We start from the raw sequence: 14,891 nt of genomic DNA on the forward strand, positions 1-14,891 counted from the left end.
TTGCAATCCTGAATACTGCTCTCTGACCCTCTTCTGAATTCAAGCTTTCTCCGAACATTTTCCTTCATTCCTCCTGCACCTTTGCTACCTCTTTCTTTGCAGCCTTCTTGGCTGCCTTATAACTTTCATGCTGTGATTTTTCTGCTCCCGTACCCTTCGCCTTCTGCCACTCCTTGAACTTCTTCCTCTTCTCGTCAATCCTCTTTCCAACTTCGTCATCCCACCACCATGTTTCCGAGTGCCTCGGTGGTCCTTTTGTCCATCCACATACCTCACCAACGGCTCCCAACAGACTATCTTTCATTGACATCCAACCACGTTCAAGCTCAACCACATCATCCTCTACCCTACTCAGCCTCTCTTTTAATGCCTCCCTTACTGTCACCTCTTTCATTCTCCACACCTTCATTCTCGGTTGGCACTTCACCCGCCGAGCTCTCCTCGCACCTTTCACCCTTATGTCGCAGACAACCAAGTGGTGCTGTGAAACAGTCTCCTCCCCGGGATCACCTTTGTGTCCCGTTGGTGCCCCCTCTCTCGCCTACGCACGATCAGGTCGTCAACGGTTGTCATCGACCCACCTGACGTGTATGTAACAAGCTTATTCTCCTCTTTCTGGAACTGAGTATTACAAATCAACAAATCAGCTCCATCAGCAAACTCCAAAATCCTTTCACCTTCTCCATTTCTCACACCATATCCGTAACCCCCATGAACTCCCTCAAAACCGTCCATACTCCTTCCCACATGTCCATTTAGGTCTCCTCCTACCACAACAACTTCCTCATCTTTCACGTTTTCCATCAGCTTCTCTATCACACACCAGAACTTGTCCTTCTCTTCATCGCTCCGACCAACCTGTGGAGCATATCCCGAGATGACGTTCACCAAGAGCTTTCCAATCATCATTTTCACCATCATCAACCTATCACTCACTCTAGTCACACTCACCACACTGTCTACAAACTCCTCAGAAAACAGGACACCAACACCATCACGCCCTCCGGGCACCCTTGCCACACAAACTTGTATTTCTGTCCCTGCCTACCCTTCACCATTCTCACACCACTTCCCTTCCATCTCGTCTCTTGCACACAACATATGTCCACTCTTCTTCTGACCAATACTTCCACCACTTCTCCTCATCTCCCTGTCATTGTCCCTACATTCCATGTCCCAAACCTCAGAAACCGATCTCCACTTCGGGCTGTACCCTGCCCATATGTAGTTGTAATTGCCATGGTTCTCTTTTTGAGGCAATGTTTTTATGGACGGATGCCCTTCCTGACGCCAACCCTCTTAGTCGCCTCTTACGACATGCAGGGATACGGTGTACCTATTCTAACCAGGGTACACACCGGGAACCACTTCACAAGTAGTCAACAGAAAATGTAAAACATATCCATGTAAGCGATGTCCCAACGTCTTTCATACGAACGATTGATTAAACCAACATTCAAAATATTGTACTAAATCATAAATCAACCGTAATTAATATGGCAATAGTAGGTTCAAACATATCATTCAAAGATTTCAACAAATCTATAAAACATCCATTTGTGATATACGCTGATTTTGAAAGTATCATTTAAAAGATAGATACTGCTTTTCCAAATCTAGATCAATCATACACAAATACATATTAAAAAAACATACTCTTTGTGGTTTCTGTTATTATATCAAATCAACTGATGGTGATGAATAAAAATTAGAACTTTATAGAGGAGAAGATGCCTCTCGTGAATTTGTAAAACAACTGGAGAAAGACTGTATCCAATTATCTAGGATAATGGGAAAAACGTATAAGCCAATGTGCTTAACAAAAGAAAAGAAAAGGAAATTTAGGAAAAATAATATCTGTCATATTTGTGAGGAGAAAATTAGTGAAAGTCCAAAGGTAAGGGACGATTGTCATCTCACTGGTAAATATAGACGTCCGGCTCATCAAAGTTGTAATCTCAATTTTAAACTTCCCTCTTTCATTCCAGTCCTTCTTTACAACAACGCACACTATGACACATCTATTTATAAAATAATTGAGTAAAACCAGTGGAGACATTTCATGCATTCCTAACACAAACCAGCAAATACATCTCATTCGCAAAAAGAATTCATACATCTCCCATAACTCATATCAGGTTTCATGACACATTCAAATGTATGTTAAGTCCATTATCTGACTTGGTATCAAATGTTAAAAACTTTCCAAAATCTTAAATCACATTTTTCAATTCAAGAAGAGATTGAACTCCTATCACAAAAGGGGATATATCCTTATGATTATATTGATTCACTGATAAAGATTATACTCAAGCACAAAATGTTTGGAAGAAGTTTAACATGAAGAACCTTGGGGAATATCACGATTTGTATCTTAAAATTGATGTTATTTTATTGGCTGATGTATTTGAGACTTTTATAACCGTCTGTCATAATAAAAATTCCTATGGTTTAGACCCCGCTCATTACACAGCCCCGGGATTGCCTTGGAGTGCCATGTTAAAAATGACTAAACAGGTTGTGGAATTAATCGGTGATGTAGATATGCTTTTGATGACAGAGAAGGTTAAAAGAGGAGGAATATCTCAAGTATGTTCAAAGAGATATGCCAAATATAGGAGCTTCTAATACTTTTAGCTCGGCCTAGCCCGAGACAATAGTCTGGAGGCAGTGATTGTTATGCGATGGCAATACTCTTAACTACTCTCGAAACCAACATCGTCCCTATCTTGTTTAGGACCTTTTTTAGACTATAGTTTGTCATCCCGACATTGCCTTTTTAATTTAGCATAAATTAAAACAAGGCCACACAAGGACCTGCAATTAGAAATGCCAAACTAACTGGTGTGGTTTCCCTCTAACCAATAGGGAAAGAGGGGAGGGGCGGAGCCTCTCGAAGGAATTTATTTATATACGGCCGGACGTGAAAAACACTCGTGGTTTTTACTGTTTTTTTCACTTGAAGTGTCAATAAAACTTATAATACACTCAAACGGCAAGTGTCCTCGATAAACAACTATGAGAGTATGAAGAGGTACTCCAACGTTTGTTTTGTATCAGTGGGTGGGGCCGGCATTTTCTATCCGCGTTATCCCAACGTTAGTACGTGGAGTCGAGAGTGCCAGCGCACTCTCTGATAATAGTTTTGTAAAATTAACTTCAATGAAGAACTTTTTCAAGACAAGATATAAGTATTTATCTGTAGTATCCAAATCCTGGTTCTGAGAAATCAGAAAACCTCGGTAATGCTAATAGTTGAGAAGATTCTCGCGAGACAAAAATACATCACTGAAGGAGCTGTGCTCCAACTCGAATCAAAAGAATGGACGCGACAAAAAGCTGGAATTCGTCCGAGTTTCTTTATTCCATCAAATCAACTCGGGTAAACTGAAAAGCCCGTTTATCGGGCAGCATTATATACAAGCACTCGAATATCTCATGCTGGAGCGTTTGCCCTTAAAAGGCGCGACTGGGCGTGTCCGGGAGACGTGGGCGAGTCTGGACATGCCCGGGAATGGCGAGACTGGGTGTCGCCGGACGGGCCGGGCGTGCCTGGACATGCCCGGGAACGGCGAGACTGGGTGTCACCGGACGGGCCGGGCGAGCCCGGGAAAGGCGAGTCCGGGCATGCCCAGGAAAGGCGAGACTGAGCGTCTCCGGGCGGTCTGGGCGAGCCCGGCACAGCGATCGCTCCGTGGTTGCGTCCTCGGCAGGTGTAAGGCGATTGTGTATGTTCAGCGGCAACAGCTACACACGCCCCCCCCCCCCCCAGAATCGACTTGCACCGGCAGGGTCAATTTAAGGGGGGTCATGATGACCCGGCCGAAGCGACCCCTGGAGGGTCGTGGGGGGGGCGGTGTGGGGGTGGGTGGTCGAGCGGGAGGCACGGTGGATGGGGGGCGGCCTCGCCGCGGAGGAAGGGCCAACCGAGGTGGTTGGTCGATGTCCACGTGCGCCGGCTTGAGGCGGTCCACCGAAATCCGGTCCGACCTGCCGCCGACGTCGATGACGAAGGACTTGTCGTCCCGTCGCAGGACCCGGAAGGGTCCGTCGTACGGCGGCCTGAGTGGCCCCCGGTGTGCGTCATGATGCACAAAAACGTACTCCGCTGTGCAAAGCGCTGGGGGGACGTAGGACTGGGGGTCACCGTGGTGGGACGTTGGCACGGGGGCAAACCGCCGGGCGGTCTCCTGGAGGTCCGAGCGCTGGCGAGCTGCGGACCAGGGACTGGTAGCATCGGGCACGAATTCGCCCGGGACGCGTAGCGGCTGGCCGTAGACCAGCTTGGTGGTGGACGCCCGGAGGTCCTCCTTGGGGGCCGTGCGGAGGCCCAAAAGGACCCACGGTAGCCGGTCGGTCCAGCCGCCGTCCTGAGGCCGGCCATGAGCGCGGCCTTCATGGAACGGTGGAACCGCTCGCACAACCCGTTGGCTTGGGGGTGGTAGGCCATGGTACGGTGGAGCCTGACCCCCAGGTTGCGGGTGACCGCGCCCCACGGCTCGGAGGTGAACTGCGGCCCGCGGTCCGAAGAGATGTCCGCCGGTGCGCCGAAACGGGCGACCCAGGTGGCGATGAAAGCCTGCGCCACGTCGGCGGTGGTGGTGGAGACGAGGGGAACGGCCTCCGGCCACCTGGTGGTCCTGTCCACCATGGTGAGCAGGTGTGTGAAACCCCGTGATGGGGGGAGGAGGCCCACCAGGTCCACGTTGACGTGGTAGAAACGCCGTTCGGGCACGGTGAAAGGTGCCAGCGGGGCCTGGGTGTGTCGGTGGACCTTGGCCTGTTGGCAGGCCGTGCAGGTGCTGGTCCAATCGCGGACATCCCGTCGAAGGCCGTGCCAGACGAATCGCGCCGACACCAGCTTCTGGGAAGCTTTCCGGCCCAGGTGGGAAAGGCCGTGGAGGGAGGCGAAGATGCGGCGTTGCCAGGTAACAGGCACGATGGGGCGAGGCTGGCCTTGGGAGACGTCGCAGAGCAGGACAGTGTCCGCGAAGGGGACGTCGGCCAGGCGGAGGCCCGTGTCCGCCGCCCGGAGGGCTTGCACCGTGGTGTCGGTGGTCTGGTCAGCCACCATAAGCGCGAAGTCCATGCCGAGGTGGACCGCGTTCGCGCTGGCCCGAGAAAGACAGTCGGCCACGGCGTTGTCTTTGCCGGCGACGTGCCGGATGCCCGTGGTAAACTCCGACACGGCGGAGAGGTGGCGCTGCTGGCGGGCCGACCACGGCTCCGTGACTTTGGCCATTGCGTAAACCAACGGCTTGTGGTCGACGAAAGCCGTGAAGGGTCGGCCCTCCAGGAGGTGGCGGAAATGGCGAACGGCCAGGTGTAGACCGAGGAGCTCGCGGTCAAACGTGCTATATTTGAGCTAGTTCGGCCGGAGTTGCCGGCTGAAAACAGCGAGTGGCTGCCAAACCCCGTTCACCCATTGCTCATGTATGGCGCCCACCGCGTAGTCGGAGGCATCCGTGGTGAGGGCGATGGGAGCGTTGAGCACCGGGTGAGCGAGCAGTGTTGCATCGGCGAGGGCCCGCTTTGAGCTTGTAAATGCCGCGTCCATGGCTGCGGACCAGACGACGTCGTGTTTGGCTGGCTTGCCCCGGAAGGCTTCGTAGAGGGGCCGCATGAGCTGAGCAGCGCGGGGCATGAAGCGGTGATAGAAATTCACCATTCCGAGGAACTCCTGCAGGGCCTTGATAGAGCGGGGATGCGGAAACGTGGTGATGGCCTCGACCTTGGTAGGCAGCGGCACGGCCCCGTTCTTGGTGATGTGGTGGCCCAAAAAATCAACGGCCGTCGTGCCGAAGTGGCATTTAGCCGGGTTGACGATTAGGCCGTGCTCGCTGAGGCGCCCAAACAGTGTTCGAAGGTGGAGGAGGTGCTCGGCCCGGGACGTGCAGGCGACGAGGATGTCATCCAGGTAGACAAAGAGGAACGGCAGGTCGCGCAGCACGCCGTCCATCAAGCGCTGGAACGCCTGAGCCGCGTTCTTGAGGCCAAATGGCATTCGAAGGAATTTGAATAAGCCGAACGGCGTGATGACGGCCGTTTTTGGATGTCGGCCGGCCTGACAGGTACCTGGTGGTATCCCCGTATCAAATCGATCTTCGAAAAAATGACCCGTCCTGCCAAACGGGCGGAGAAGTCTTGAATGTGCGGGATCGGATACCTGTCGGGGGTGGTAACGTCGTTAAGGCGGTGGTAGTCGCCACATGGGCGCCAGCTGCCCCCCGGCTTCGGTACGATGTGTAGTGGCGAAGCCCACGCGCTATCGGAGCGCCGCACGATGCCGAGGTGTTCCAAAGCGTCGAACTCGGCTTTGGCCACGGCGAGTTTGGCTGGGTCGAGGCGGCGGGCTCTGGTGTAGACCAGCGGGCCCGTGGTTGGTATGAGGTGCTCGATACCATGTCGTACGGCGACGGCCGAAAACGTCGGCCACGTGAGGTCCGCGAACTCCGCGAGCAGTCGAGCAAACTCGTTCGCTGCCGGGAGGGCGCATGCTAGCTCGGTCGGCGCGGAGCTGCTCAACGTGCATGCCAGGGAGCTGAAGGTCTCGGCGTTGACGAGGCGACGCCATTTGACGTCAACCAGCAGCCCGTGTACGCAGAGGAAGTCGGCGCCCAGCAAAGCCATGGGCACGCTTGCGGTCACAAAAGTCCAATGAAAGCGCTGGCTGCCGAAGCAGAGGGTGACGTTGCGCGGGCCGAAGGTGCGGATGGCCGATCCGTTGGCCGCCACCAAGGAGGGGCCGCAAACCGCAGACTGCCTGTCCTGATCGGAGGCGGGTATGACGCTCAGTTGGGTGCCGGTGTCACACAGGAAGTGCCGTCCGGACGCTTTGTCCCTGATAAAAAGTAAGTTGCCCGTGTGGCCGGCGCTCATGGCTGGTAATGAACGCCGGCCCGGTCGTTTCCCGACTTGCCGAAAGTGCACGGGGGTCGGCATGTCCAGGCCTTTTGTCCAAACCTGGCATGGTAGTAAGACCATGCCTGGTCAGGTGGAGGCCCCGGTCGTCGTGTTGGAGGCGGTCGGCGCGGCGTAGCGGCCGCCAATTGCGCCGGCAGTTCAGCCGCCGACCGTGCCGGGTGCTCGGGCACCATGGGCATTGCTTCGGATGGCGGCGGGCTCCAGGTCGCTGCCCCGATGCGTTGGCCTGCCGAGGAGATCTTGTCGGCTTCCCTGGTGAGGGCGCGGGGATCCGTGATCTGCATGCTTGACAGGGCGAAGCGTACCTGGCTAGGCAGCTGACGGAGGAACAGCTCTTGAAAAAGAAAATCCGGGGCGTGCTCCCCGAGCAACGAGAGCATGTAATCCATTCGCTCGGATGCGCGTGTGTCGCCGAGCTCGGGCAGGTCGAGCAGGTGCCGTGCGCGTTCCGCCGATGAGAGGGCTAAAGCGTCAAGGAGGAGCTTCTTGATCACGCCGTACTTGTCAGTGGCTGGCGGGTGCTGGAGGAGGCTGAGGGCACGGGCCGCGGTGGCTGAGCCGAGTGCTGCTACCACATGATGGAAGCGGGTGTCCTCGGCGGTGATGCCTCGCAGGGCGAACTGGGAGTCCGCCTGGGCGAACCAAACCGCCGCGTGAGCCTCCCAGAAGGTAGGCAGTTTGAGGGCAACTGCCGTGTCCATGTCGGTAGGTCACCAATGAAGGAGCTGTGCTCCAACTCGAATCGAAAGAATGGACGCGACAAAAAGCTGGAATTCGTCCGAGTTTCTTTATTCCATCAAATCAACTCGGGTAAACTGAAAAGCCCGTTTATCGGGCAGCATTATATACAAGCACTCGAATATCTCATGCTGGAGCGTTTGTCCTTAAAAGGCGCGACTGGGCATGTCCGGGAGACCTGGGCGAGTCTGGACATGCCCGGGAACGGCGAGACTGGGTGTCGCCGGACGCGCCGGGCGTGCCTGGACATGCCCGGGAACGGCGAGACTGGGTGTCGCCGGACGGGCCGGGCGAGCCCGGGAAAGGCGAGTCCGGGCATGCCCAGGAAAGGCGAGACTGAGCGTCTCCGGGCGGTCTGGGCGAGCCCGGCACAGCGATCGCTCCATAGTTGCGTCCTCGGCAGGTGTAAGGCGATTGTGTATGTTCAGCGGCAACCGCTACATCACTATAAATCATCAGAAAGACGTTAGTCAAGCACACTGTACACATGACATGCTTTCTTATCTGCGCATGCGCATACATAAAATACATCACTATAAATCATCAGAAGGACGTTAGTCAAGCACACTGTACACATGACATGCTTTCTTATCTGCGCATGCGCACACATAAAATACATCACTATAAATCATCAGAAAGACGTTCGTCAAACACACTGTACACGACATGCTTTCTTATCTGCGCATGCGCATAGCAAGGTTCAGGGTTGATCGAGTTGGCGTGGAGAAGGGCGTGGCCTTGCCAAACTACGATGGCCTCGGTTGAGCATGAGAGAACACGCTCTCAGAGAGTATCTGTAAATATTCAACTGGGGAAACAAATTATAACAAAGGATTCTGCACCAAGTAAAACTCCAGTCATTGCCATTGAGAGAGGCCCAGCTGAGAAATACAACGTCTGAATAATTATTGTAATATTTGAGTAGATGATGTTCTACTACTGATTTGCAAATGTTGCAGTACAAACTTTATAGACTTGCTCACCAGTGGTGTACTGAGGGTGTCTGGCATAATTTTTAATTTTTTTTAAATAACAATTTTCCTTCTCCCCCCCCCCCCCCCCCCCTCCCGCACCCCCTGCTTTCACATTCCTCTCCCAAATCCCCAATCGCAGTAGCCATAGGTAAGAGGGCATAGACATAAGGAAACTAAGATCTTCATATTTAAACATTAATTAATTGACCATTGACCACTCCAGGCGATGCAGTATGCCAAAACAAAGATGAAAGGATCACTAAATGTCAGTTCAAAACTTATTGAACTAAGGGGCCCATTGGTCCATTGGACCAAATTTTAATTTGGGACTTTTGGATCTTTGGGAACTTTTGAGTCATCAGGGTCATCTGGGTCGTTTTGGTCCTTGGGGACTTTTGGATCAACCTGTTTTTTGGGGTACTTTTGGTTCATCTGGACTTTTTGGTTATCTGGGTATTTTGGGAGCTTTTGGATCTTCGGGAACTTTTGGCTCTTCGGGGACTTTTGGGTGATCTGGATATTTTGGGTCATGAAGGACTTTTGGGTCATCTGGGTGTTTTGGGTCAAGTATTTTGGGTCCTCGGGGACTTTTGGGTAATGTGGGTCTTTTGGATCATCAATAACTTTTGGGTCCTTGGGGACTTTTGGGTGATCCTTACGAACTTTTGGGTCATCAAGGACTTTTTGGTTCCTTGGGGACTTTTTGGTCCTTGTGGACTTTTGGGTAATCTGGGTATTTTGGGGCATCAAGGACTTTTGGATCATCTGGGTGTTTTGGGTCCTCGGGGGTCTTTTGGGTCTTCGGGGACTTTTGGGGCATCTGGGTCTATTGGGTCATCAAGGACTTTTGGGTGCTTGGGGACTTTTGGGTGACTTGGGTCATCAGGGACCTTTGGGTTATCAAGGACTTTTTGGGTCCTTGGGGACCTTTGTGTCTTTTGGGTCCTCGGGTACTTTGGCGTCTTCAGGGACTTTTGGGGGATCTAGGTCTTAAAGAACATCTGGGTCATCTGTGTTAAAGGGTCTTCCAAAGTCTAAGGGGTCTCAGCAGTCTAAAGGGTTAAAAGGTACATTGGAATAGTACTTAATTAATTGACGTCAAAAAGTATAACACACGCACGCACACACACACACACACACGCACGCACACGCACACGCACACACGCGCACGCACACACACACCTCCATTTATAGTAGATTCAATTCCCAAGGACTTGTTTTAAAAAGCTACAAATTTCCTGCACATTCAATGATGCGCGTGCAGTGACTGAGTTTCTAAACCAGAAATGAAACATCAAGCAATAGTTTACTGGAAACGAACAAAAGTTTAAATTCACTTACGGGCAGAGGAGGCAGCAAAAAATACAGTGATCTGAAAAAAATAATGAAATATTCGATTTTTAAAATGCACATTTGAAAACAATGCTATATTATAAAAATGAAATATACTTCACTCATTTTATAATTTCAACAAACTATGATAAACATTTAGTTCCATAGTATGCAATCTATAATGCATTTTCTTTTAATCCATTTGTTCTCCGCAAAAGGTTTTTTTTTTTTTTGCTATTGCCTTTTTTAACATACAAGAGGTTCGTGTGATATAAAAATATTTAAAAACCTGACGCCAGTCGCTGCTTTGCATGGAAACCTTTTATGGAGATAGAAAGTAATGGTTCCAAAGTGTGGTCTGTGGACTCCGACGTCTCGGCAAGGGTCCACGGTGTGGGGAACGAAGGGTGGGGGGGTGGGGAGGGGGGGGGTAACAATAGACACCCTGCACTGTCTAAGTACATCACACACACACACCACTCACTGCACGTCACAGGCAACCGTTCGTGGATGGCCAAAGTTCATTCTGTTTGTGTCACAATTTTATCACTTTGATCGTTGAATGTCACTGTCACTGTGCTAGTGTGCTATCATGCCATTATGATCGTCGTGTGTCAGTATGACATCATGTCACTTTGATAGTCATTTGTGACTACAATAGTCCTATATGTTACTGTGTCCCTATGTTGCCATTATATCATGTCACTATGACAGTTGTATGTCGTGGTGTGCAATCTTTGGTGTTCAGAAGGGATCCACATATCTAAAATGATTGGGAAGCATTGGTATAAAGGAGTTAACAGACAAGTAGAGTTGACTGATGAAGCGTTATATGTAGTATGTATGTTTGTATGTATGTATGTGTGTTTGTGTATGTATGTATGTATCTTATGTAAGCATAAATTGCTGCTTCCAAGTGTTGCATTGGCACTCACAAAATTTGCGAAATCCAAAATGAAAATAGACGTAACTCGAAAAAAATCCAATTTGGCAAAAGACTTGTGGGGCATATTTTTAAATGAAACTTCAATTCGAGGTGAAATTCCCCTGTCAGATTGAATTTTATCAATCTCGAATCGGTGCTGTATCTGTAAACATGTTATGATATGTATTACTGTATCTGTAAACGTTAGCATCTTAGACTTCATTGGTCTGAATTAGGTAATAAGTGGATCGTTCAATGGCCTCAAATGGTGAAAAGCAGATATTTCATTGAGCTCAATTTGGTGAACAAGTGGATCTTTCATCAACCTTGATTCAGTAAGCATCACATCTTTGATTGGCCTCGATTAGTCAACAAACCGATATTTCAATAACCTTGATTCGGCGACACGCAGATCATTCATGGACCTTTATTTGGTCCATGAATGATGTGTCTGTTCATTTTGTCTGTATGTGTGTGCAGATTGTTCATTCACCTCAATTTAGCAACAGGTAGGACAAACGCACCTAGTTTATTCCGTAACGTTGTTACCCTGCGCTCGCGAAGCGAAAACAGGGTTCGGCATTCGGTTACGTACGTGTGTGTCTGCATTTTTAAAATTCATTTTCTCGGCAACCGTTGGTTCGATTTACACGAAATTTTACCATAGAAGCGCCTCCGCCTGTAGAATCTTTTTTATTCGTAATTATGATGTCATAGGTCACGTGGTATGGACGCCATCTTGGAAAAACGTTACACCTCTATTACTCTATATCTCCGAAACAGCTCAATGGAAAAAATTTAAACAAGGCCCATTGTGAAGTACTCCCTATGGGGAATAATATATGTTAATGATGATGTCATCGGTGCCTTCATTATGATGTCATAATTCAACAAGTACAATGCTTCAGCTGATCAGTATAAAAAAAATTAATTCTCTGCAACTGTTGGTCTGACGGACACAAAGTTTTCACCATAGGAGTGCCTCCTCCTGTAGAATATTTTGATGATAATTATGACATCATAGCTAACGTAGTACAGGAACGTGGTACCATCTTGGAAAAACCGAAAAGGTTGTACCTTTATTTCTCCAAAACCGCTCCATGGAAAAAACTAAAACATGGCTGGCTCATTGTAAAGAACTCCACATGGGGAATAAGTGTTGTTAACGACGACATCATTGGTGCCTTAATTATGACGACATAATTCGAAAAGGACAATGCTTAATCTAATCAGTTTGAAATTTCTTGAGCGTGATCGACGAAACAATTATATTAGAAAATATGAATTTATGATCCAATCGCTCACGTGGTCTGGCACGTGGCACGTCTGGTCACGTGGTCTGGTATTGGATCAAAAAAAACCGTTAGAAAACAAGTGTTGGCTCGCACCAAGTTGATCGCACAGCGTATCCTATCCTAAGTATCCCATGAATACCATCTTGTTTTGTTTAAATTTTGTTTTGTTTCTTCACTCAAATTTTCATATTCTACCATTGAGTCAAAGCTGAAAAGATTTTCTCATTTTCAAATGAAAATGACTAAGTATATTCACCATCCATAGGATGATGGCACCAACTATTAGCAACATATGACGTAAATCAAACCAACTATTAGCGATGTATGACGTAAATCAAAGCTCGATTCTGGATCCTTTAAACGCACTCATTCCAAAACTTCTTATGAACTGATCGGTATAAAGAGATCCAGTCACCAATTAGAAGATAAATTGAATAAGATGAGAAGAAGAAATCCAAGTTCAGTTACACCAGTAATTCAAATGTCCCATCCACTGTGTACCGACAAATAAATAAATGTTGGTGAACAAGAACTATATTCCCTTTGTACCCTTTAAAATACACTCTTTAAAAAGGTCAAACCTGGATCAGGAGAAGCCGCAGGAATCCCTGCATGGAGCCATGGAATCTCGACTCTCTGTGTCCCTTGGGCTTCATCGTGAAGGTGAAGGAGACCCGATAGATGAGAAATATCTGTGTCGGCAGGTGAGAAAAAAGGTAGTACTTGGCACAGTGAACCTTGCCTTGTGATACGAAGCAAGATAAGTAATCAAATCAAGTAGTACGGTATTTCAACCTTTAAGCTCACAAGGCGGGTTTTACTTCTAACAGGGCGTTTTGCTTCAATTCAAGAGGTATATGCAAATACAGTCATTACACATTTTGCAAATACCTGTATGCAGGTTAGAATAGTTTCAGGCAGTGTAGTTCTGCTTTTGTCACGACAGGTATTGCAAATATAGCCAGGGTGCTGCATATCATGTCCTACTCTTCAAAATGCACTGTTCTTGTATTTATAGACATCTGTGAATAAATTCCAGAAATGGAGAAGGTGAAAGGATTTTGGAGTTTGCTGATGGAGCTGATTTGTTGATTTGTAATACTAAGTTCCAGAAAGAGGATAATAAGCTTGTTACATACACGTCAGGTGGGTCGACGACAACCGTTCACTACCTGATGGTGCGTAGGCGAGACAGGGAGCACCTGCGGGACACAAAGGTGATCCCGGGGGAGGAGGCTGTTTCACAGTACCACTTGGTTGTCTGCGACATAAGGGTGAAAGGTGCGAGGAGAGCTCGGCGGGTGAAGTACAAACCGAGAATGAAGGTGTGGAGGTTGAAAGAGGTGACAGTAAGGGAGGAATTAAAAGAGAGGTTGAGTAGGGTAGAGGAAGATGTGGTTGAGCTTGAAAGTGGTTGGATGTCAAAGAAAGATAGTCTGTTGGGAGCCGTTGGTGAGGTATGTGGATGGACAAAAGGACCACCGAGGCACTTGGAAACATGGTGGTGGGATGATGAAGTTGGAAAGAGGATTGACGAGAAGAGGAAGAAGTTCAAGGAGTGGCAGAAGGCGAAGGGTACGGGGGTAGAAAAAGCAGAGCATGAAAGTTATAAGGTAGCCAAAAAGGCTGCAAAGAAAGAGGTAGCAAAGCCGCAGGAGGCATGTAGGAAAATGTTTGGAGAACGCTTGGAATCGGAAGAGGGTCAGAGAGCCATGTATTCATGTATTCAGGATTGCAAAGCAGATAGCGAAAGAGAGGTGTGATGTGATGGGGGTGAGTGGCTTGAAGGATGAAGTGGGACAAATCGTTGTGGACCCAGATGGAATTAAAGGAAGATGGAAGAGCTATATGGAAATGCTGTTGAATGCAGAGAATGATTGGGATGGCAACATGGAGAGTAACCCAGTTTTACGACCGGCAGAGAAGATAACTGTGAAGGTAGTTGAGGAAGCGATAAAAGCAATGAAGAGTAGAAAAGCGGGAGGGCCGACGGGAGTTGTGGGAGATATGTTGAAGACAGCAGGAAGTTGGGGTGTGAAGAGAATGACAGAGATCTGTAATCTGGTGGTGAAAGAAGGCCGCATTCCAGTGGTTTGGGAACTGAGTACTCTCATCCCTCTATACAAGGGGAAAGATATTGCACTGTTCTTGCTTAGCTCTTTCACGAGCCTCGATCTTGTATACAAAAAAAAAAAAAAATAAAAAAAAAGGTGACCCTCTGGACTGTGGTTCATATCGAGCGATAAAGTTGTTGGAGCATGGAATGAAGGTATTGGAAAGGGTGTTGGAGAGGAGGACAAGGAAATAAGTGAAGATTGACGAAATGCAGTTTGGATTTATGCCAGGAAGAGGAACGACAGACGCGCTTGTTATCGTCAGGCAGTTGCAGGAGAAGTACATGGAGAAGAGGAAGAAGTTGTTTCTTGGGTTTGTTGATCTGGAGAAAGCATTCGATAGGGTTCCACACGAAGTAGTGACATGGGCATTGAGGAAGTTAGGAGTTTTGAAATGGTTGATCAGAGTGGTGATGGCAATGTACAAAAGAGCACGCACAGCTGTAAGGACGAAGGATGGAAACAGTGGTGAGTGTGAGGTGAAGGTGGGAGTGCATCAGGGGTCGGTACTAAGTCCACTACTATTTGTAGCTGTGATGGAGGTGCTGTCTCAGAACGTAAAGGAGGGTTTACCGTGGGAGTTGTTGTA

At 48.8% G+C, this 14,891-nt stretch overlaps 1 protein-coding gene across 4 annotated transcripts in view; it reads right to left on the reverse strand.

The window, feature by feature from the left end:
* Nucleotides 1–14,891, reverse strand: part of LOC137424489 (cubilin-like) — a 425,110-nt gene that overhangs the window by 89,697 nt on the left and 320,522 nt on the right. For 3 of the 4 annotated variants that reach the window (XM_068111984.2, XM_068111983.2, XM_068111981.2), the window contains exons 1-2: nucleotides 12,770–12,959; nucleotides 9,978–10,008 (exon numbers count right to left, since the gene is read on the reverse strand). The exons of the other annotated variant lie outside the window; for it this stretch is intronic. In XM_068111984.2, the coding sequence (XP_067968085.2) occupies nucleotides 9,978–10,008; nucleotides 12,770–12,844 (106 nt within the window). In that variant the 5' untranslated portion in view covers nucleotides 12,845–12,959. Of the gene's footprint in view, nucleotides 1–9,977; nucleotides 10,009–12,769; nucleotides 12,960–14,891 lie in introns of those variants that run through there. 4 annotated transcript variants of the gene reach the window in all.

The sequence above is a fragment of the Myxine glutinosa genome, chromosome 4 (assembly GCF_964187855.1).
Source record: "Myxine glutinosa chromosome 4, kmMyxGlut1.1, whole genome shotgun sequence".
Lineage (NCBI taxonomy): Eukaryota > Metazoa > Chordata > Myxini > Myxiniformes > Myxinidae > Myxine > Myxine glutinosa.